Source organism: Heterodontus francisci, chromosome 25 (genome assembly GCF_036365525.1).
Source record: "Heterodontus francisci isolate sHetFra1 chromosome 25, sHetFra1.hap1, whole genome shotgun sequence".
Lineage (NCBI taxonomy): Eukaryota > Metazoa > Chordata > Chondrichthyes > Heterodontiformes > Heterodontidae > Heterodontus > Heterodontus francisci.
In genome coordinates, this window is record NC_090395.1 from 68,958,139 (window position 1) to 68,981,599 (window position 23,461).

At 47.0% G+C, this 23,461-nt stretch overlaps 1 protein-coding gene across 1 annotated transcript in view; it reads left to right on the forward strand.

Moving 5' to 3' along the window:
* The window catches only part of cntn2 (contactin 2), a 155,074-nt gene that overhangs the window by 89,995 nt on the left and 41,618 nt on the right, over positions 1-23,461 (forward strand). Inside the window, exons 7-10 of the mRNA XM_068057738.1 lie at positions 2,200-2,302; positions 9,383-9,564; positions 15,281-15,417; positions 18,375-18,504. Coding sequence (XP_067913839.1) covers positions 2,200-2,302; positions 9,383-9,564; positions 15,281-15,417; positions 18,375-18,504 — 552 coding nt within the window. The remainder of the gene's footprint in view (positions 1-2,199; positions 2,303-9,382; positions 9,565-15,280; positions 15,418-18,374; positions 18,505-23,461) is intronic.

Sequence of the window (23,461 nt, forward strand, 5' to 3'; positions counted from 1 at the left end):
ACCTTCAGTGATCTATGAACAAGTACACCAAGGTAAAAGTACACATAAGTACGCATAAAGGTGCAGATCCTCATTCCGTAACAATTTGCATTCATATATTTAATAAATATATTTAAATTATATTTAATAAAATGTCACAAGGCATTTCACAGGCCTGTTCGCAGACAAAAGAATTACCGCATAAGGAGTTATTAGGACAGTTAGCAAAAGTTTAGTCAAAAGAGGTAGATTTCTTTTGAAGAGCATCATAAAGGAGGAGAGAGAGGTGGCGAAGTTTTGGATGGGAACTTCAGAGTTTGGGGCCTTAGAGAGGTGAAGGCCAGAAGGCGGCACAGTGGCGCAGTGGTTAGCACCGCAGCCTCACAGCTCCAGGGACCCGGGTTCGATTCCGGGTACTGCCTGTGTGGAGTTTGCAAGTTCTCCCTGTGTCTGCGTGGGTTTTCTCCGGGTGCTCCGGTTTCCTCCCACAAGCCAAAAAGACTTGCAGGTTGATAGGTAAATTGGCCGTTATAAATTGTCACTAGTATAGGTAGGTGGTAGGGAAATATAGGGACAGGTGGGGATGTTTGGTAGGAATATGGGATTAGTGTCGGATTAGTATAAATGGGTGGTTGATGTTCGGCACAGACTCGGTGGGCCGAAGGGCCTGTTTCAGTGCTGTATCTCTAATCTAATCTAAAGGCAGATTTACAAGAATGGTTCCAGTGATGAGAGGTGTCAATTATGTGGCTCGATTGGTGAAGCTGAGGCTGCTCTCTTTGGAATGAGAATGTTGAGAGGAGATTTGACAGAGATGTTCAAAATCATGAGGACACTGATTTAAGGTGATTGGCAAAAGAAGCAACAGCGACATGAGGAAATACTTCTTCCACGCAGCGAGCGGATAGGATCCGGAATGCACAGCCTGAGAGTGTGGTGGAGGCGGATTCAATCGAGGCCTTCAAAAGGGCATTGGATTGTTATCTAAAGAGAAAAAAATTTCAGGGCTATGTGGAAAAGGCAGGGGAGCGGGACTAGTTGAGTTTCTCTTGCAAAGAGCCAGCAGGGACACAATGGGTCAAATGGCCTCCTTCTATGCTGTAACCATTCTATGATTCTATGAATCATCCACAGAGATCAGCTCTGATTCACAGCAATACCATTTTATCCAGTAATTGCAGTTATCTGAGTAGAGTAAGGCTCAACTCCAGGAGTAATCAGTTTACTCTCTAAACTTTTGAGTTGAATGAAGGATTGCAATAGCCTATGTGCACTGGAAGATGAGGGAGTGAGTCAAGGAGCAACAATATCATGAAAGGTAAAATAAAAGCAAAATACCGTAGATGCTGGAAATCTGAAATAAAAACAAGAAATGCTGGAAATACTCAGAAGGTCTGGCAGCATCTGTGGAGAGAGAAGCACAGTTAACGTTCCAGGACAGTGACCATTCATTAGAACTGGCAAGTATTAGAAATGTAATAGGTTTTAAGCAAGTAAAGCAGGGGTGGGGCAAGAGATAACAAAAGAAAAGGTGTTGATAGGACAAGGTCACAGAGGATAACTGACCAGAAGATCATGGAGCAAAGGCAAATGGTATGTTAATGGGTGTGCTGAAAGACAAAGCATTAGTACAGAGAGGGTGTTAATTGACAGAGAAATGAACAGCCCTGGCCCCAAGCACAAACATGAAAAAAACAGTGGGGAGGCACAGTAGAAACAAACTAAACAAACTAAAATAAAATAAACAAATAACTAAAAACCTAAGCCTCTGGTTGCTTGCCATTTCAACACTCACCACCCCCCCCCCCTTTTTATTTTTATTTTTAGTTACTTTTTCTTTTTTATTTGTTTATTTTATTTTAGTTTGTTTAGTTTGTTTCGACTGTGCCTACCCATTGTTTTTTATGACCTTCTGATCAGTGACCTTGTCCTATCAACACCTCTTTTGTTATCTCTTGCCCCACCCCCACTTTATTTGCTTAAAACCTATTACATTTATAATATCTGCCAGTTCTGATGAAGGGTCACTGACCTGAAATGTTAACTCTGCTTCTCTCTCCACAGATGCTGCCAGACCTGCTGAGTATTTCCAGCATTTCTTGTTTTAATTAATATGATGAAAGGCCTTGTTTTGTTCCTTCAACCTCCATCATCATTTGGCCATCTGGAGTCCTTCACCATACAGCTGCTCCCTGACCTGTCTTTTTTCTTCCTCTCTAGGTGACCCTCGGACTCATGCTCCACATATTCGGGTGAAATTTCCCTCCGAAACTTATGCGCTAGCTGGACAGTCTCTGAACCTGGAGTGCTTTGCCTTTGGAAAGTGAGTGAACTAAATTTTGTTGTGTAGCTGTCAAAATTAATAGTAAATTTCAAAAGGGAATTGGATGTATTTCTAGAACAGAAGAATTAGGAGCAGGAGTAGGTCATTCAACCTTTCAAGCCTGATCATGGCCGATCTTCTACCTCAACTCCAGTTCCCTGCACTATCCACAGAGTCCTCGATTAGTGCACAAAAATCTATCAATCTCCGTCTTGAATAAACTCAATAACTGAGCATCCACAGCTCTCTGGGTTGGAGAATTCCAAAAAATTCACAACCCTTTTCGTGAAGAAACTTCTCCTCATCTCAATCCTAGATAGCCAGTCCTTTATTCTGAGACTATGGGCAGGGTTTTGTTGAGGTCCCGACGATGCAATCCATGGCGGGAGGGACCGGAAGATTGTTCCGCCAGCAGCCCGCCACGGAGTCTGACGCCGGGAGCGATGGGACCGATCATCCCGGTGGTGGTGAGGCTCCGTGGCAACTCTCCCCTCCACTCCATCACCACCCCCCCCCTCACCCCCGCACCATTGGGCGACGGGACCCAACTTTACATTTGTAAATGAAGCACCTGAGTAAACTTAAATAATAAACTTAAATAAAATTCACACCGATCCTACCTGCTGCTCAGAATCTTCCAAGCAGCGGCTGGCACATGTCCAGAGAAAGCTGGCGCCAACGGGGTGGGAAAGGGGGGTACTTATAATTTTCAGTGTAATTGGGGGGGGTGGGTACAGGGTCAAATGTAAATTACTAGTGTAGGTGAGGGGGGGAAGGGATGACCTCTGCACTTCGATCAGTTTGTGGGGAAGGAAAGGTCATAAGTGTTTTGGGGGGGGTGGAGGGAGAGGGCAACTATTACATGTATGTGTTATTGGGGTGGGGGGGAAGGGGCAATAGTTTCTTTTGCAGTGCATTGGGGGAGTACAGCTTTAAATATTTAAATGTAGCGGCAGGGCTGGCTGTCCTTTAAAAATGGCACCTGCACGCGGGCAGCTGACGCCGTTGCCGGTGTCGCAGACCCCTCCATGCGATTGGGGGAGCAGCCCGCCAACGTATTTTCTTAGGCCACCATGCAGTAGACTGTGGCGGCATGGGGGGGGGGGGGGTGGGGGAGCGCACGGCCCACACGCAGCAGGAGAATAAACTTCAGCCCTATGAGCCAGTGTTCTAGATTCCCCAGCCAGGGGAAATATAATCTCAGCATCTACCCTATCAAGCTCCTTAAGAATTTTATATGTTTCCAGGGAGATCCCCTCTCATTCCTGTAAGCACCAGAGAATAGAGGCCAAGTCTACTCAACCTCTCCTCATAGAGCGGTCCCCGAATCCCATAGAGAGGTCTGGTGAAACTTCTTTGCCCTCCCGCTAAAGCAAGTATGTCCTTCCTTAGGTAAGGAGACCAAAACTGGAAAAGAGCAGAGGGACTGGGACTAATTGGATAGCTCTTTCAAAGAGTTGGCACAGGCACAAGGGTTGAATGACCTTCTTCTGTGCCGTAAGATACTATTATGATTCTATTCTATAACTCAGATATTTATTATCTTATGTTTTAAATTGGACCCTTGGTCCCCTAAAAAGCTGATGGATAACTACATCCCACCTCTTGGAGTAACAGGATTGTTTATTTCCAAATGCAAAATACAGTGGATGCTGAAAATCTGAAATAAAAACAGCAAAATGCTGGAAATACTCAACAGGTCAGGCAGCTTCATGTGGAGAGAGAAAGAGAGTTCACGCTCAGGTCGATGACCTGTCATCAGAACTGGAAGATTTTCGAGATTTATACATTTTCAGCAAGTGCAGGGCCAGGTTGCTCTTGTATCCAAGAACAGATAGGAAACATATAGATGATGTTACAAAATACAACAGCAGAGTGTCATCTGAACCAGTCTCGACACAAGAATCACATTGATGTTTATAAGACCTTTAGTGCTGTGAGTGTAGTGATTACTGTCGCTGAAGTAATGCACAAACACTTAGCAATCTCTTATCAGCCTCTTCTCTCCTCTGCATTCTCAGATTATTTTACATGCTTTAACGGTTGGTTAAAATGGCAGTGAGGAGAATTTAATATGTGTATTGAGTATTTGTTCAACAACAGCAATGACTTTAAATTCTATCCCATAATCTCCCAGAGGCCAGATATACAATCCTCTGTTCACACAGAAAACTTCAAGTTAAAATTTTACTTTAAAGAAAGAACTTGTATTTATATAGCACCTTTCACATCCTCAGTGCATCCCAACGCGTTTCACATCCAATGCAGTATCTGCAAAGATTAGTCACTACTATCTAGACAAAAATGGCAGCCAGAGTTTTGTGCATAGCAAGGTGCCACAAGCTGCAATGATCTATTTTCACTGGTGTTGGGCAAGGAATAAATAATGACCAGGAAACCAAGGAGATCTCCCCTGCTCTTCTTCAAATAGCTCTATGGATCTTATACGCCCACCTGAGAGGACAGATGGGACCTTGATTTACATCTCGTCTGAAAGAAAGTGGGGGGGCTCCTTCAAGTGTCAGCAGTGATTTTGTATCCTGGCCATTCTACAGGTGCCGAGCACTGGGCAGGCCAAAGTGTCAAACTGTTTTAGGTGATAGGTCTCTCTGATATGATAATCAGGATCCTAAGACGTACATCCTCAGATGCCATTCGTCATTTTAGGACAAAACTGGTCACTTGCATCGTGCCCCTCTCTGTCCAGTTTCATTGATGATACAACCAGGGAGGCCTTGAATTTGTCTTGTGGGGCTCAAAAGGAACAGGAGAGCTCTAGGCCTACTTCTGCCCTGTCTCCCCTCTTCACCACCCCCCCCCCCCCCCACTCCCCCGCACCTCAACACACCCCACCTCCCTGTGATCAGCTCCCATTTAGGGTGTAGGTTTGGGGAACACTCAAAATGGCTTCATCCTCTTCACTACTGGAACGGGCAAGCCACAGTCACACGAAAGTGAGCATCAAGTCCCTCACCTGTGTAAAGATCACATGGCCAACGCATTGACATTTATTCCATTCGTGACATTTTCTAGGTGATTTTTCTTCCAATTCCCTGGTTTCTTCTGGATTCGAATCCTGCTTTGCCCTTGTTATGAAGCATCGGGACAAAACAATAAAAAAAAGCATTGTGAAAGTACTTAATGGAGTAGCATTGCTGTGGTAAAATCAGTGATGTGATGATGTCAGTACTTTCTTGATGGAATACAGTTGAGGTACATACTTGGTGCAGAGTAGAGGGGGCTTTAATATTCATCCAGCTCATATTTTGCCCGCTTTGGGAGGGATTGACATTCAATGCAGTTAGTGGAAGAATATTCTGTTCCTCGCTGATAAAAACAAGAAACCTTCCTCGAATTGCCCCTGTCTTTATTGTTCTTCTTCTCCCTGTTTCTGATATAATTTCATTCATTGAATGCCAGCCAGCTGTGAAATGGCATTAGACGTGCTAAGAACATCATGCTGAAATCTAGATACAAGGCTTAAATACCCTGGGGGAATACTGTCTAACGTGGTAATTCCAGAATCTAACACAAGCCGTGGGTGAGCGCCTATTAACTTTACAGGGTGTCTTAGTTGGAGCACACTGTTGCCATGGTGACGATTGTTTGATGCTTCTTATGAAACCCATCGAAATAAAAAAGGATGTTTGTTTATGACCATCGACACACTCTGAGGTAACGCACTGGTTAATGTGCTCGGATAAAATGTTCTGGCGTGTTACCTTTAACATTATTGTTGCCCATTTAAAATAATTGAGTTAATGGCTGGGTGACGATGGCACACAAAGGATTTTTAATGGATCGCATTAAACAGTGCACTTCCAGAGGCAGTTAAAGTCTGAATGTAACCACTGGGATCTGTACTGTTTATTTCAAAAAATACATACATAAAATCCCTGTGCTTCTGGAGGTAAGTATCAGCTGTGGATCAGTTGGTAGCTTGCCTGCCTCTGAGTCAGAATTTGTGGATTCAAGTCCTTCTCCAGAGATCTGAGCATAAAATCCAGTTTGACATCCCCAGTTCAGTACTGAGGGAATGCTGCACTGTTGGAGGTGCTGTCTCCCAGATGAGACATTAAACTGTGTTCCCATCTGCAACTACAGGTAATGTGAAGGATCCCATGGCACTATTTTGAAGAAAAGCAGGGGAGCTCTCCCTGGCGTCCTGGGCAATATTTGTTCCTCAATCAACATCATTAAAACAGATTATCTGGTCACTGTTGCTTTGGTTACCTTGCTTTGCAGCCAGATTTCCTATATTCAACAATGGTTACACTTCGAAAAGTACTTCATTGTTTGTAAAGCGCGTTGGGATGCTCTGAGGTTGTGAAAGGTGCTATGTAAATGCACATAGTTCATTCTTCTGCTGGGTTCTACAATGTGATTGTGCTAGCATGAACAGGTCAAAGGTCAAGGTCACTGAGGCATGCCATAAAAAGGCTGGTCTAACAAATGACAAATAACAGAGGGAAAGTTTCCTTACGTAATTCCTTTGCAACTTTAAACAGATGTATATATGTAAATGTTTGGATTTATGTTTTTGTACCCATTGACAAACAAAGGAAATGTACCCCATTTCGTACGAGCACAGGCTGTGCAGCCCCTGAGTACAGGATGCAGATCAGAAGTGTTCAGGATATATTGGCTCCAGAAATCCATGGACTATGATGGTGCATACAGAAAATGCAGCACCTGGCTGTAACTGGGGAGTGGGGAAGGTTTCCGTGGGCCTTCCATCCACTTTAAAACTCCACTCATTGCCCCTTAGCCTCATGTGCAAAGGAGCGATGCAATAGATAGCTTTTAAAAATATTTTCATCATCTCTTTTGGGGCCCAACCCTCACTCCTCTTGCCTGGATCTTTCTCCTATCACCAGCTCCATACCCCTTATCCCCTAAACCCCGACCCACCCACACTCCCACCACCAGCTGAGTAGCCCATTTCTGACCACCCACAGACCTCAGCTCTTAGCAAACCAGCCTTCAGTCTTATGCTGAAGCCCAACTCAGCCAAGGAACTCTCAAAGTAAGGAGATCACATCCTGCTTTCCCACCCCCGTCCCTACAACCCCCACACTCTGGCACTCCCCCCACCCCCACCCCCAATGCCATTGGCCTTATAAGGAAGAGGTGGAGGTTTCACCTGTTCGAGGCTGACTGGGAAACCCCAGAATTGATGAGGATTCTGAGGAAGCGGGTCTGCACTTAGGGTTGCCAACCCTCCAGGATTGGCCTGGAGTCTCCAGGAATTGAAGATCAATCTCCAGGACGCAGCTGTGTGGAACACCCTGGAGAAAAATCATAGGGTAATAAAAGAAAAATTGTGTACCTTTTCATTTTTGAGCACCTCTGTTTATTAGTTACAAAAATATTGGCGATGGAAGCAAAAGCTCTTTGACTGAGAGTCAAGATTCATCCAGTTGGGTAATGGAGAGTCTTTTCGCTTTCTAATTGGCCGTGGAAAGACGGGTACCGTGACGATTGGCATGTCAGGCGACCAATGGCAGGAGTGTAGGGGCGGGAAGTCGTGTGATGAAACCTCCAGAATTCAAGGAATATGGGGATAGAGTGGAAAATTGAGTAAACAGTCAGCCATAATCTTATTGAATGGGAGAGCAGTCTTGAAGTGCTGTATGGTCTACTCCAGCTCTTATTTTTTATATTATTATGTTAATGTATTGAACCAAAATTGGCACTCTTAACTGTGCTATATTCAGATGGGTTCTGCCAGGCTCCCACCAGAATCACAGCAGGACTGTAGCCTGGGGCAATTCATCTCCACTGCCTTTATCAACATAATTAGCTTCGATTTTCAAGGTCAATTGATACAGTTCATTGGACAAAGAGATAACGAGATAGGTTTAGCATTACACCACATTCCTTTGTTTGTTTGCCCCATGCAGCTAAAGATATACAGGCCAAAAATATCCCACCCGCTGCATTTCTGCTGTGGAAGACCATCAGAAACAAGGGCTAATGTCAGACTTCCCATAATTATGATGGTGAGGGTGGAAATAGGGAGGGACCAAAACAGGACCCCCTAGCCCAGGAACTGCCACATCCCCAACCTGGAAAATGCCAGCGAGGGGATTGATGGCTGACACATCAAGAAGACTGAGGCATACCAACCCCGGACCAGTGGTTTTAGGGCCCATCTTGGACTGGATTCGACCTCACCCCCACTATCCCTGCCAAGGATTTGGGGAACATACCTAGATGGTTTTTGGCTTTCTAACAAAGGGGCCTGATTGGGTGACTATGACTAAGTTTCAGGGAGAGAAATTCTGGCATATGCCAAGATTCCTGGCTTCCATCTGTCTATTGAGTCCCCAACATGTCCATCTTGTGGCTGTCTAAGGTGTCCACCTTACAATTGAATCTCAGCCAACATCATTAAAACGGATTATCTGGCCCCTTATTTAGATGCCGTTGGATCTTACTGTGCACGGATTGGCTGATGCGTTTCCTGCATCGCAGCAGCGGCTACACTTCAGAAGTATTGATTGGTTGAAGGCACCTGCCATTGGCATAATCTGTCAGGGTCAGCAGTGAAGTTCTCAAGTGGTTACTTCATGGCACTTTTGCCACGATGTGCCCCCTGCGGATTTATTTTTGATCCTTGTGGGTGCTAATTCTGTTACTGTGGTGACCTAGGTTGCTTTTACAGATCTCTTCAAACAAGTTTTCAAAAGAAGAAGAAAGCAATTCCAGTAATTAGAATCTGTTGTAAACGGCACCTCAGAGAAACGTAATCTAGGCTGAAACTCCCAGTGCAGTATTGATGGAGTGCTGCACTGTCAGAGGTGCCGTCTTTCAGATGAGGCATTCAACCAAGGCCCCGTTTACCCTCTCAGGTGAATCTAAAAGATCCCATGGCACGATAAAATTATCCCTCACCCAACATCACGAAAACAGATTGTCTGGGCATTGATCACATTCCTATTTGTGGAACAGATTGGTTTCCTACAACAATGACTCTACTTCATTGGTCGTGCTTTGGAGATCCCGAGGTTGTGAAAGGCACTATATAAATGCAAGTCTTTCTTTCTTTTAATTATCTCGGTGTTTGATATCTTCCAGTCCTGTGCCCACCATTAAGTGGAGGAGGCTTGATGGGTCATTGCCATCCAAGATCTTGCGATCCATGAACAAACCCATCCTACACATTCCTGATGTACAGTTTGAGGACGAAGGCGTATATGAATGCGAGGCAGAAAACTCAAGAGGAAAAGATTCAACACAAGGGAGAATCATCGTTCATGGTGAGAGGAGAAATCCAGGTTCTCCCATTGAGTTTACAAGAGAATAGACCTTTGGATGGATTTTGAGTGAGATAAAGTTAGGGACACCGGTTGACATATTCAGGCTCGAAATTACCCTGTAATGTGAGGAATCTAGCACATGATGGGATGAAGGTTAATTTCTTTGTAATGGGACATTTTGTTAGGCATGTGTATTAAGGCTTACAGGAACCAAAGGAGATAGAAGCAGTTAAGATACAGAGTAGCCATGCTCTAGTTGAATGATGGGACAGGCTCAAGGAGCTGAATAGCCTCCTCCGCTCCTAAATTGTTTTGTTTTTGTGGGTTAGTTCTTGTAAGGCAGCATTTATTATCCCCAGGACAATGAGAGATGGGATATCAAGAAGCAACCACAAAGGGAGCCAACATTAACCCCAGGTGGGAAGGTAGCCGAGTGAGCGGCTGGCCTCTCCTGGAGTGGCAGCAGGGAGGTTTGGCCAATTTTAACAGTCTTAAAAATATACTGAGTCTTTTAGCTGGATCTCACTGCTGCCGCGGTGATGATTGTTTGATGTTTTGCCACTACTGTAAAGAGCCCATTTCTTTTTACCAACCTTGAGGAGATTTGTTTGAGTTGGTTGTGCACTGGTTAACATGTTCTGGTAAAGTGTCTGCATGTTATTTTAATGCGATCATCAACCCATTTAAAATAACTGCATTAACGACTGGGTTAAAATGGCGCACAAGGGAATTCTAAGCTCACATTTTGGAACAGCCTGTTTCCAGATACAATTTAAGCCCTGAGTGCGTGTTACCATGGGGACCATTTTTGAGAATTAAGCAGTTGCTAACTAACATTATTTCAGTGGGTTGAGTGTTTAAAGATCAGGTTCTACTGGCGACAATGAGGAGACATTGAGCTCAACAAAAAATCGTCAAAATCACGAGGTGTTTGGACAGAGTCGAGAGGGAGGAACTGTTCACATTGGTGGAAGGGTCAAGTACCAGAGGACACAGATTTAAGGTGATTGGCAAAAGAATCAAAGGCAACATGAGGAAAAACCTTTTTACGCAGTGAATGCTTAGGATCTAGAATGCACTGCCTGAGAGTGTGGTGGAGACGGATTCAATCATAGCTTTCAAAAGGAAATTGGATAATTATATGAAGAGAAAAAAAATTGCGGGGCTACAGGGAAAGGGCTAGAGAGTGGGACTAGCTGAGCAGCTCTTGCAGAGAGTCGGTGTGGACATGATGGGCTGAATGGCCTCTTTCTGTGTCGTAATGACTCTCGGACTCTAAGGGTGAAATGGGAGTGTCCCATTGATATTGTTAGCAATGGCGGTGCAACCTGTGGCCCCTATTTCTGGCAGCCATGACCCTCAAGGCCCTAGCAGCTTAGTTTTATTTGTGCTACCTTGCTGGTTTTAGAACCATAGAACCATAGAAAAATTTCGGCACAGAAGGAGGCCAGTCAGCCTGTCGTGTCTGTGCCAGCCGAAAAAAACTAGTCACCCAATCTAATCCCACCTTCCAGCACCTGGTCCAAAGCCATGCACTTCAGATGCAGGTCCAGTTACCTTTCAAAAGAATTGAGGGTTTCTGCCTGCACCACCATTCCTGGCAGTGAATTCCAGACATCCACCACCCTCTGGGTGAAAATGTTTTTCCTCATGTCCCCTCTAATCCTTCTACCAATCACCTTAAATCTGTCCCCCCTGGTAACTGACCTTTCCACTAGGGGAAACAGGTCCTTCGGTCTACTCTATCTAGGCCCCTCATATTTTTGTCCACCTCAATTAAGTCACTCCTTACCCTCCTCTGTTCTAAGGAAAACAACCCGAGCCTATCCAATCTTTCCTCATAGCTGCAACTTTCAAGCCCTGGCAACATTCTTGTAAATCTCCTCTGTACTCTCTCCAGAGCAATTATGTCCTTCCTGTAATATGGTGACCAGAACTGTATGCAGTACTCCAGCTGTGGCCTAACCAGTGTTTTATACAGTCCATTCTATCTACCTGTCCTGCCACCTTCAGGGACCTGTGGGCATGCACTTCTTCTACCCCTCTCAATATCCTCCCGTTTATTGTGTATTCCCTCACTTTGTTTGCCCTCTCCAAATGCATTACCTCACACTTCTCTGGATCAAATTCCATTTGCCACTTTTCTACCCACTCAACCAAACCATTGATATCATTCTGGAGTCTACGGCTATCCTTTTCACTATCAACTACATGGCCAATTTTTGTGTCATCAGCAAATTTCCCAAACATGCCTCCCACATTTAAGTCCAATTCATTTATATATACCACAAACAGCAAGGGGCCCAACACTGAGCCCTGTGGAACGGCACTGGAAACAGCTTTCCATTCACAAAAACATCCGTCAACTACTACTCTCTGCTTTCTGTCACGGAGCCAATTTTTGGATCCAACCTGCCACATTCCCCTGTATCCCATGGGCTTTCATTTTTACTGACCAGTCTGCCATGTGGGACCTTGTCAAATGCCTTACTAAAATGCATGTCGACCACATCCACTACTCTTCCCTCATCAATCCTCCTTGTCACTTCCTCAAAAAACTCAATTAGTAAGACATGACCTTCAGCTAACAAGTCCATGCTGACTATCCCTGATTAGTCCCTTCCTTTTCTAAGAGACAGTTTACCCTGTCCCTCAGAATTGTTTCTAACAATTTACCCACCACCGAGGTCAGACTGACCAGCCTATTAATTATTTGGCCTATCTCTCGCACCCTTTTTAAACCCTTTTTGTCCTGGTTGAATTTTCTGGGTCTGTCCTCAATCAGAACTCCACTGAGCGGCCCATGACCACAGCTGCAGCCATTTATAAGTTGCAGCTGTGGGATTGGATTTAAAAAGCCAATTGGAGCACTGGTCCCCCTGGTCTGGCACAGGGAGACTGCCTCCATCCTCACGACTGGGTTCTGGCCACTGCGGAGGTGGAGGGCCCGCCTGACAATTAGAAAACGCCAGTCAGTGGCAGGACAGCAGGCTTAATAGGACCATTAATATGCCTAATTCCCACCTGAACCAGCGTGTTCCAAAATGACCTGCAGGCAGGAACATGTTAGCAAACTGGTACTCTGGCCTGTGTCAGGAAATTGCAGGCCCACCCACCTGCAGTACCACCTCCTCAAAGTGATCGAAAATTCTGCCCCATGGGTTCTTCATTCTCTTGTGTATATCTAAGGTTTAACTCCGCTACTGCCCTGAGCTGCTGATTTCTGTCATGATTGGCAGTGAGGAGACAGAAAATAGAGGCCAGACACCTCTCACAGAAGATAGAGGTAGTAATTCTTCATTGGGTCAGGCTGCCCTCCAACATTCAGTAGTGGTCAGTTAAGAGTCGTGTTGGTGGTGATCTGGCTGCATGGGACTTTCTTGACCACAAATAGTTTATGTTTCCAATAAAACTGAAAGGTTCTGGCTTGTGCAGGTTACCAAGGAGCCACATTAAGCCTCAGGACGCTGTCCGCTGTCAAGATTGCTTAATTGTCTGAATTATTGATCCCAAAGTTGATGGTAGTCTTTTCCTGGTGCAGCTGCTGAGGGGAATCGATATTGTCTCTGAGCTCTGTCAATCCATATAGTTAATTCCACGAATACTGATATGCTGATAGTCAGCCAGCCAGTCATTATAACCCAAACTAGCCACTGATGCCACTAGACTTTAAGCATCTCCTTCCTTCTGTCAGTTTCCACCATTACCCGCTTACTGTTACTTTTCCCTTCTCTATCTTCCAGCACACAGTCGTACCATCTCCACTATTAAACTGCAATCAGTCTATTCCCAACTAGGACCCATTCCATCACTTTCGAAGGGCACTGGTCCTCAGAGATATACCATAAACGTCTTTTTGATCTCAGTCTCCTTACGATAGCATCCTCAACAACAACTACTTACATTTATATATCATCTTTAATGTAATAAAATGTCCCAATGTGCAGATATTAAGACAGCTGACCAAATGCTTCAAGTAAGCTTTAAGGAGCTTCTTAAAGGAGGAGAGACAGAGGCGCAAAGTTTTAGGGAGGAGATTTTAGAGCTTAGGGCCAAGGCAGCTGAAGGCACGGCTGCCAATAGTGAAACAATGAAGAATCGGGGATGCTCAGTATTCCATTGGTGGTCACTGTGTCCTCCGGGTTGATGATTAACCTTCTCTGTGCACAGCAAAACTCTTCAGATTCAACACCTTAATCAGGCTTCAGCTTATAATACCATGTGGAATTGTCTTTTGTACTCTCTTTTCACATTCTACGGTATGTCTTCTTTCCTTCATATTAGTTCCAGCTATAATAGTCCAGCTATTATAGTCACAGAACAAGTTATCAAACTTATCATTGTGGAATCATAGAATCATATAGTTGCAGCACAGACGAAGGCCATTCGGCCCATTGTGTCCATGCCGGCTGTCTGCGAGAGCAGCTCAACTAGTCCCACTCCCCTGTGACTTCTTATCTGACTGTAAGGTATCCAGTTGTTTTGAGAAAACTCATCCTTTACTTTACAATGCTCTCCTGGTCAGCCTCCCATTTCTACATCCTCCCTAAACATGAGCTCATCCAATTCTCTGTTCCTGTAACCTAACTCGCACCAAGTCCCATTCACCCATCACCCCTGTGCTCGCTGATCTACATTAGCTACTGGCCAAGCAATGCCTCAGTTTTAAAATTTTCATCCTTGTTTTCAAATCCCTCCATGGCTTCTTCCATCCCGATCTCTGTAATCTCCTGCAGCCCTACAAGCCTCCAAGACCTCAGCCCTCCTCCAACTCTGGTCTCTTGTGCATCCCCCACTTCCTTTGCCCCACCATTAGCAGCTATCCTTTCAGCTGCCTGGGCCCTGCTCTGGAATTCCCTCCCTAAACCTCTCCACCTCTCTCTCCTCTTTTAAGATGCTCCTTAAAGCCAGACACAATTGTACTGATATCGCCTCTTTGGCTCAGCGTCAATTTTTGACTGATTATCATCCTGTATAGTGTCCTGCGATGTTAAAGTCACTATACAAATGATGTTATTTAAAAATGGATCCGTATCTTAGAACAATGACCAATGTGAATACCCATAGTGGCTGATATAGAAAGTCAATAACAGGAGCCTCAGGAACTTAAGCAGATAATTTTCTTGTACAAAACAGAGCAGGTTCAGGGCTGTGTCTGACTGCACACAGTGGGAAAGTACTCCCAACTATTGGCTGCAGTGTTAACTGGAATATCTCGTATTGTAAGATAAAGGGGTCTATTTCATATCACCGAATATCCTTTATCCACTGAATGAACAGCAGTGTGAATGATTTGTTAGATCAAAAATTCACAATCCACAGCCATCACTCCAGGTGAAAAATGGGAATGTACAGAAAACTGATTTGCGGGTTTTTCTATTCCTCCCACATCCTCCGTGAGAATGTGGAACTCGCTACCACATGAAGTAGTTGAGGTAAATAGCATAGATGGATTTAAGGGGAAGCTAGATAAACACAAGGGAGAAGGGAATGGAAGGATACGCTGATAGGGTGAGATGAAGTAAAAAGAGTAAGAGGAGGCTCATGTGGAGCATCGGGACATGGGAACAGGAGTCAGCCATTTAGCCCTCTCAAGAGTTCCGCCATAAGTTCCCATGACCATGCTGAATGGTCTGTGTCTGTGCTGTACAATTCTAGGTAATTTTATGTCCCTTCTCCCCTTGCTCTTTGACTTTCTTTTTGTTCTTTACACTAGCTCATCCGGAGTGGCTTCAGATTATCAGTGACACAGAGGCCGACGTTGGCTCCAACCTGTGGTGGAAATGTGCAGCCGCTGGGAAGCCTCGGCCCACGTGCAGGTGGCTGAGAAATGGCCTGCTCTTAACTTCTAAGGTGCGGACCAAATAAAATGCAGCGTTTTCCTGTGTGGTCCGGGCAGCATCACGAATATGGAGTTTGGAAAATTGCGTCAGTGGCTGCAGCTTGTTATAAATAGGGTAGTAAGACTGGGTGGTTTTTTGAGCTGCTTATTTCATTGACTGTTGGATTTATATTTGTATTGCGCGTAGATATTTCCTTGCCCGATTCTCTTCTCTCCTCTCCAGAATGTATTTATTCAATATATTCATTCTTAGGATATGAGCGCCACTGGCAAGGCTGGCATTTATTGCCCATCCCTAATTGCCCTTGAGAAGGTGGTGATGGGCCTTCTGATAGAACCATTACTGTTGGCATGGTGATGGTGCTCCAGTAGTGCTGTTATACAGGGAATTCTAGCGTTTTGACCCAGCGAAAAGGAACACGGAGCGATACAAGTCCAAGTTGGGACAGTGAGTGCTTTTGATGGGAACTTGGAGGTGATGGCGTTCCCATGCACCTGCTGTTCTTGTCCTTTGCGGGTTTCAGAGGTGCTGTTGAAGAAGCCTTACTGCATCCTGTAGTCTACAGGCTGCAGCCAGGATGTGCAGTGGTGGAGGGACTGGATGTTTAAGGCGGTGGATGGGCTGCCGATCAAGCAGGCCCGGATAGCGTTGAGCTTCTTGAGTGTAGCTGGAGGTACACCCATTCAGGCAGTACTCCATTACACTCCTCACTAGCTCTTTGTAGATGGTGGAGAGACTTTTGGGAGTCAGGTGTGGAGTTATGGGGGCTGATATTGCAACCCAGGGACCCTGCATCACAGTCAAGTCCAATCCCCGCCAATGTCACTCCATTACACTTTCCAGCAAGCATCAGTGGAAAAATTTACAATGGAGGAAGAACGGTGATGGGGACAGGGGGGGGAAGGGTGGAGTGGAACTAATTGGATAGCTCTTTCAAAGAGCCAACACAGGCAGGATGGGCCCAATGGCCTCCTTCTATGCTGCATCATTCTCAGGGATGAGAGGAGGATAGGATACACACTAATGTAGAGTATTTTCAAACTTTTAGACGTAACAATATAGGGCAATTGATCAACAATGATCTCTTCCTGTCCTGTACATTGCCATGTTTCATAAACTACTTGATAACCATTTAAAAATACTTTGCAAAAATTTATATATTCAGGGGGCCTCACGCTCAGGCTAATTTTAGATGTGCCTTTGAATTTGGCAGTGGGACCTGCACAGATTGGGTGTGGGCCATCCCAATGCCAAATTGGTACCTTCTGTACCTGCTTTACACCTGAGCACAAGGCAGAGCACCTTCTCCCCATAGTCTTTCCAACAGGAGTTACCAAGATAGTCACCAGAAGTAGAAAACCTGCCTGAATTCTCGCCTTCCGAGTCCAAGGCCAAACTGATGCTCAATTTGGGTTCCGCCAGGGCTACTCAGCTCCTAACCTTGGTCCAAACATGGACAAAAGAGCTGAACTCAAGAGGTGAGGTGCGAGTGACTTCCCTTGACATCAAGGCAGCATGTGACTGAATATTGCATCAAGGAGCCCGAGTAAAACTGGAGTCAATGGGAATCAGGGAGAAAACTCTCCGCTGGTTGGACTCATATCTAGCGCAGAGGAAGATGGTTGTGGTTGTTAGAGGTCAATCACCTCAGTTCCAGGACATCACTGCAGGAGTTCCTCAAGGTAGTGTCCTAGGCCCAACCATCTTCAGCTGTTTCATCAGTGACCTTCCCTCCATCTCAATGTCAGAAGTGGGGATGTTTGCTGATGATTGCACAATGTTCAGCACCATTCGCGACTCCTCAGATACTGAAGCAGCCAGTGTCCATATGCAGCAAGACCTGGACAATATCCAGGCTTGGGCTGATAAGTGGCAAGTAACAGTCACGCCACACAAGTGCCAGGCAATGACCATCTCAAACAAGAGAGAATCCAACCATCTCCCCTTGACATTCAATGGCATTACCATCGCTGAATCCCCCACTATCAACATCCTAGGGGCTACCATTGACCAGAAACTGAACTCGACCAGCCACATACATGCTGTGGCTACAAAAATCGGTCAGAGGCTGGGAATTCTGCAGTGAGTAACTCACCTCCTGTCTCCCCAAAGCCTGTCCACCATCGACAAGGCACAAGTCAGGAGTGTGATGGAATACTCTCCACTTGCCTGGATGGGTGCAGCGCCAGCAATACTCAAGAAGCTCAACACCATCCAGGACAAAGCAGCCCGCTTGATTGGCACCCCATCCACCACCTTCAACATTCACTCCCTCCATCTACAAGATGCAACTCACCAAGGCTCCTTCGACAGCACCTTCCAAACCCACAATCTCTACCACCTAGAAGGATAAGGGCAGCAGATGCATGGGAACACCACCACCAGCAAGTTCCCCTCAAAGCCACACACCATCCTGATTTGGAACTATATCACCGTTCCTTCACTGTTGCTGGGTCAAAATCCTGGAACACCCTTCCTAACAGCAATGTTTTTTTTATTTGTTCATGGGGATGTGGGCATCGCTGGCCAGGCCAGCATTTATTGCCCACCCCTAATTGCCCATGAGAAGGTGGTGGTGAACTGCCTTCTTAAACCGCTGTAGTCCATATGGGGTAGGTACTCAGCTGCCCCTGTGTGTCGGTGGTGAGGGAGTGAATGTTTGTGGATGGGGTGCCAATCAAGCGGGCTGCTTTGTCCTGGATGGTGTCAAGCTTCTTTTTGATGTACCTACATCCCAAGGACTGCAGTGGTTCAAGAAGCCAGCTCACCACCACCTTCTCAAGGGCAATTCGGGATGGACAATAAATGCTGGCATAACCAGCAACGCCCACATCCCCTGAACGAATAAAAAAAAGGCCACTTATATGGGTCTCATTAAGATGGCGGGAGGTATGCTACTTCAGAATCAAAGCCTCTTCTATTTCTTTTAATTGCTTCCCTCTCAGGCATTAACTTTGACTCTTTCAGAGCCGCTTTGAAGTCAGCAATTGTGCGTTGAAAGTTTCAAGACTAGTTAAGGATGATTCCGGAATTTACCAGTGTGTTGCTGAGAACAAACACGGAACCATTTATGCCAATGCGGAGTTGAAAGTGCAAGGTTGGTTGGACATTGAAACAGATAGTAAGATGTTACCCCTCTTCGTCTATTGTCCATCAAAGTTGGCTGAAAACACAACGTGGAACAAAGGCTCATTGGGCAGGGTGTGGTCACACAGCTGTAGGAAGCATTCTAACCCAAAGCCAACCTCAAACCCAGCCATGTTGAATGTAGTAAGCATACTCCCGCAAACACTGAATGTTGTTCCCTACATTCCCTATGTTTGTCTCGGGTATTGCATCCTGTCTTTACAAACTTCACTGCATACCCCTTTATTCATTAGAACCATTGCCTCAGGAACTGCCTCTTCTCCTTCAAGTCTAGCAGTGACACAGGGAGCCTAATGAAGTCCCTCCATTGCCATTTCTGTTGCCACAACCATGCACAGTGGAGCAGTGTACAGGAACAGTGTCCAGCAGAGTGTGAGAGTGGAGTGTCCAGCACAGTGTGAGAGTGGAGTGTCCAGCACAGTGTGAGATGGTGTGTCCAGCACAGTGTGAAATGGAGTGTCCAGCACAGTGTGAGATGGAGTGTCCAGCACAGTGTGAGATGGCGTGTCCAGCACAGTGTGAAATGGAGTGTCCAGCACAGTGTGAGATGGCGTGTCCAGCACAGTGTGAGATGGCGTGTCCAGCACAGTGTGAGAGTGGAGTGTCCAGCACAGTGTGAGATGGCGTGTCCAGCACAGTGTGAGAGTGGAGTGTCCAGCACAGTGTGAGTTGGAGTGTCCAGCAGAGTGTGAGTTGGAGTGTCCAGCACAGTGTGAAATGGAGTGTCCAGCACAGTGTGAGATGGCGTGTCCAGCACAGTGTGAAATGGAGTGTCCAGCACAGTGTGAGATGGCGTGTCCAGCACAGTGTGAAATGGAGTGTCCAGCACAGTGTGAAATAGAGTGTCCAGCACAGTGTGAAATAGAGTGTCCAGCACAGTGTGAAATGGAGTGTCCAGCACAGTGTGAAATGGAGTGTCCAGCACAGTGTGAGAATGGAGTGTCCAGCACAGTGTGAAATGGAGTGTCCAGCACAGTGTGAAATGGAGTGTCCAGCACAGTGTGAGAGTGGAGTGTCCAGCACAGTGTGAGATGGCGTGTCCAGCACTGTGTGAAATGGAGTGTCCAGCACAGTGTGAGATGGAGTGTCCAGCACTGTGTGAGATGGCGTGTCCAGCACTGTGTGAAATGGAGTGTCCAGCACAGTGTGAAATGGAGTGTCCAGCACAGTGTGAAATGGAGTGTCCAGCACAGTGTGAGAGTGGAGTGTCCAGCACAGTGTGAGATGGCGTGTCCAGCACTGTGTGAAATGGAGTGTCCAGCACAGTGTGAAATGGAGTGTCCAGCACTGTGTGAGATGGCGTGTCCAGCACAGTGTGAAATAGAGTGTCCAGCACAGTGTGAGATGGCGTGTCCAGCACAGTGTGAGAGTGGAGTGTCCAGCACAGTGTGAGATGGAGTGTCCAGCAGAGTGTGAGTTGGAGTGTCCAGCACAGTGTGAAATGGAGTGTCCAGCACAGTGTGAGATGGCGTGTCCAGCACAGTGTGAAATGGAGTGTCCAGCACTGTGTGAGATGGCGTGTCCAGCACAGTGTGAAATGGAGTGTCCAGCACAGTGTGAGAGTGGAGTGTCCAGCACAGTGTGACATGGAGTGTCCAGCACAGTGTGAGATGGCGTGTCCAGCACAGTGTGAAATGGAGTGTCCAGCACTGTGTGAGATGGCGTGTCCAGCACAGTGTGAGATGGAGTGTCCAGCACAGTGTGAGAGTGGAGTGTCCAGCACAGTGTGAGATGGAGTGTCCATCACAGTGTGAGAAGGCGTGTCCAGAACAGTGTGAAATGGAGTGTCCAGCACTGTGTGAGATGGCGTGTCCAGCACAGTGTGAGAGCGGAGTGTCCAGCACAGTGTGAAATGGAGTGTCCAGCACTGTGTGAGATGGCGTGTCCAGCACAGTGTGAGATGGAGTGTCCAGCACAGTGTGAGAGTGGAGTGTCCAGCACAGTGTGACATGGAGTGTCCAGCACAGTGTGAGATGGCGTGTCCAGCACAGTGTGAAATGGAGTGTCCAGCACTGTGTGAGATGGCGTGTCCAGCACAGTGTGAGAGCGGAGTGTCCAGCACAGTGTGAAATGGAGTGTCCAGCACTGTGTGAGATGGCGTGTCCAGCACAGTGTGAGATGGAGTGTCCAGCACAGTGTGAGAGTGGAGTGTCCAGCACAGTGTGAAATGGAGTGTCCAGCAGAGTGTGAGAGTGGAGTGTCCAGCACAGTGTGAGATGGAGTGTCCAGCACAGTGTGAAATGGAGTGTCCAGCACAGTGTGAAATGGAGTGTCCAGCAGAGTGTGAGAGTGGAGTGTCCAGCAGAGTGTGAGAGTGGAGTGTCCAGCACAGTGTGGGATGGAGTGTCCAGCACAGTGTGAAATGGAGTGTCCAGCACAGTGTGAGATGGCATGTCCAGCACAGTGTGAGATGGAGTGTCCAGCACAGTGTGAAATGGAGTGTCCAGCACTGTGTGAGATGGAGTGTCCAGCACAGTGTGAGAGTGGAGTGCCCAGCACAGTGTGAGATGGCATGTCCAGCACAGTGTGAGATGGAGTGTCCAGCACAGTGTGAGAGTGGAGTGTCCAGCACAGTGTGAGATGGAGTGTCCAGCACTGTGTGAGATGGCGTGTCCAGCACTGTGTGAGATGGAGTGTCCAGCACAGTGTGAAATGGAGTGTCCAGCACAGTGTGAGAGTGGAGTGTCCAGCACAGTGTGAGAGTGGAGTGTCCAGCACAGTGTGGGATGGAGTGTCCAGCACAGTGTGAAATGGAGTGTCCAGCACAGTGTGAGATGGAGTGTCCAGCACAGTGTGAAATGGAGTGTCCAGCACAGTGTGAAATGGAGTGTTCAGCAGAGTGTGAGAGTGGAGTGTCCAGCACAGTGTGAAATGGAGTGTCCAGCAGAGTGTGAGTTGGAGTGTCCAGCACAGTGTGAAATGGAGTGTCCAGCACAGTGTGAGGGTGGAGTCTCCAGCACAGTGTGAGAGTGGAGTGTCCAGCACAGTGTGAGATGGAGTGTCCAGCACAGTGTGAGATGGAGTGTCCAGCACAGTGTGAGAGTGGAGTGTCCAGCACAGTGTGAAATGGAGTGTCCAGCACTGTGTGAGATGGAGTGTCCAGCACAGTGTGAAATGGAGTGTCCAGCACAGTGTGAGATGGAGTGTCCAGCACAGTGTGAGAGTGGAGTGTCCAGCACAGTGTGAGATGGAGTGTCCAGCACAGTGTGAAATGAAGTGTCCAGCACAGTGTGAGAGTGGAGTGTCCAGCACAGTGTGAGATGGAGTGTTCAGCACAGTGTGAGATGGAGTGTCCAGCACAGTGTGAGAGTGGAGTGTCCAGCACAGTTTGAGAGTGGAGTGTCCAGCACAGTGTGAGATGGAGTGTCCAGCACAATGTGAAATAGAGTGTCCAGCACAGTGTGAGATGGAGTGTCCAGCACAGTGTGAGATGGAGTGTCCAGCACAGTGTGAGAGTGGAGTGTCCAGCACAGTGTGAAATGGAGTGTCCAGCACTGTGTGAGATGGAGTGTCCAGCACAGTGTGAAATGGAGTGTCCAACACAGTGTGAGAGTGGAGTGTCCAGCACAGTGTGAGATGGAGTGTCCAGCACAGTGTGAGATGGAGTGTCCAGCACAGTGTGAGAGTGGAGTGTCCAGCACAGTGTGAAATGGAGTGTCCAGCAGAGTGTGAGAGTGGAGCGTCCAGCACAGTGTGAGATGGAGTGTCCAGCACAGTGTGAAATGGAGTGTCCAGCACAGTGTGAAATGGAGTGTCCAGCAGAGTGTGAGAGTGGAGTGTCCAGCAGAGTGTGAGAGTGGAGTGTCCAGCACAGTGTGGGATGGAGTGTCCAGCACAGTGTGAAATGGAGTGTCCAGCAGTGTGAGATGGCATGTCCAGCACAGTGTGAGATGGAGAGTCCAGCACAGTGTGAAATGGAGTGTCCAGCACTGTGTGAGATGGAGTGTCCAGCACAGTGTGAGAGTGGAGTGTCCAGCACAGTGTGAGATGGCATGTCCAGCACAGTGTGAGATGGAGTGTCCAGCACAGTGTGAGAGTGGAGTGTCCAGCACAGTGTGAGATGGAGTGTCCAGCACTGTGTGAGATGGCGTGTCCAGCACTGTGTGAGATGGAGTGTCCAGCACAGTGTGAAATGGAGTGTCCAGCACAGTGTGAGAGTGGAGTGTCCAGCACAGTGTGAGAGTGGAGTGTCCAGCACAGTGTGGGATGGAGTGTCCAGCACAGTGTGAAATGGAGTGTCCAGCACAGTGTGAGATGGAGTGTCCAGCACAGTGTGAAATGGAGTGTCCAGCACAGTGTGAAATGGAGTGTTCAGCAGAGTGTGAGAGTGGAGTGTCCAGCACAGTGTGAAATGGAGTGTCCAGCAGAGTGTGAGTTGGAGTGTCCAGCACAGTGTGAAATGGAGTGTCCAGCACAGTGTGAGGGTGGAGTCTCCAGCACAGTGTGAGAGTGGAGTGTCCAGCACAGTGTGGGATGGAGTGTCCAGCACAGTGTGAAATGGAGTGTCCAGCAGTGTGAGATGGCATGTCCAGCACAGTGTGAGATGGAGAGTCCAGCACAGTGTGAAATGGAGTGTCCAGCACTGTGTGAGATGGAGTGTCCAGCACAGTGTGAGAGTGGAGTGTCCAGCACAGTGTGAGATGGCATGTCCAGCACAGTGTGAGATGGAGTGTCCAGCACAGTGTGAGAGTGGAGTGTCCAGCACAGTGTGAGATGGAGTGTCCAGCACTGTGTGAGATGGCGTGTCCAGCACTGTGTGAGATGGAGTGTCCAGCACAGTGTGAAATGGAGTGTCCAGCACAGTGTGAGAGTGGAGTGTCCAGCACAGTGTGGGATGGAGTGTCCAGCACAGTGTGAAATGGAGTGTCCAGCACAGTGTGAAATGGAGTGTTCAGCAGAGTGTGAGA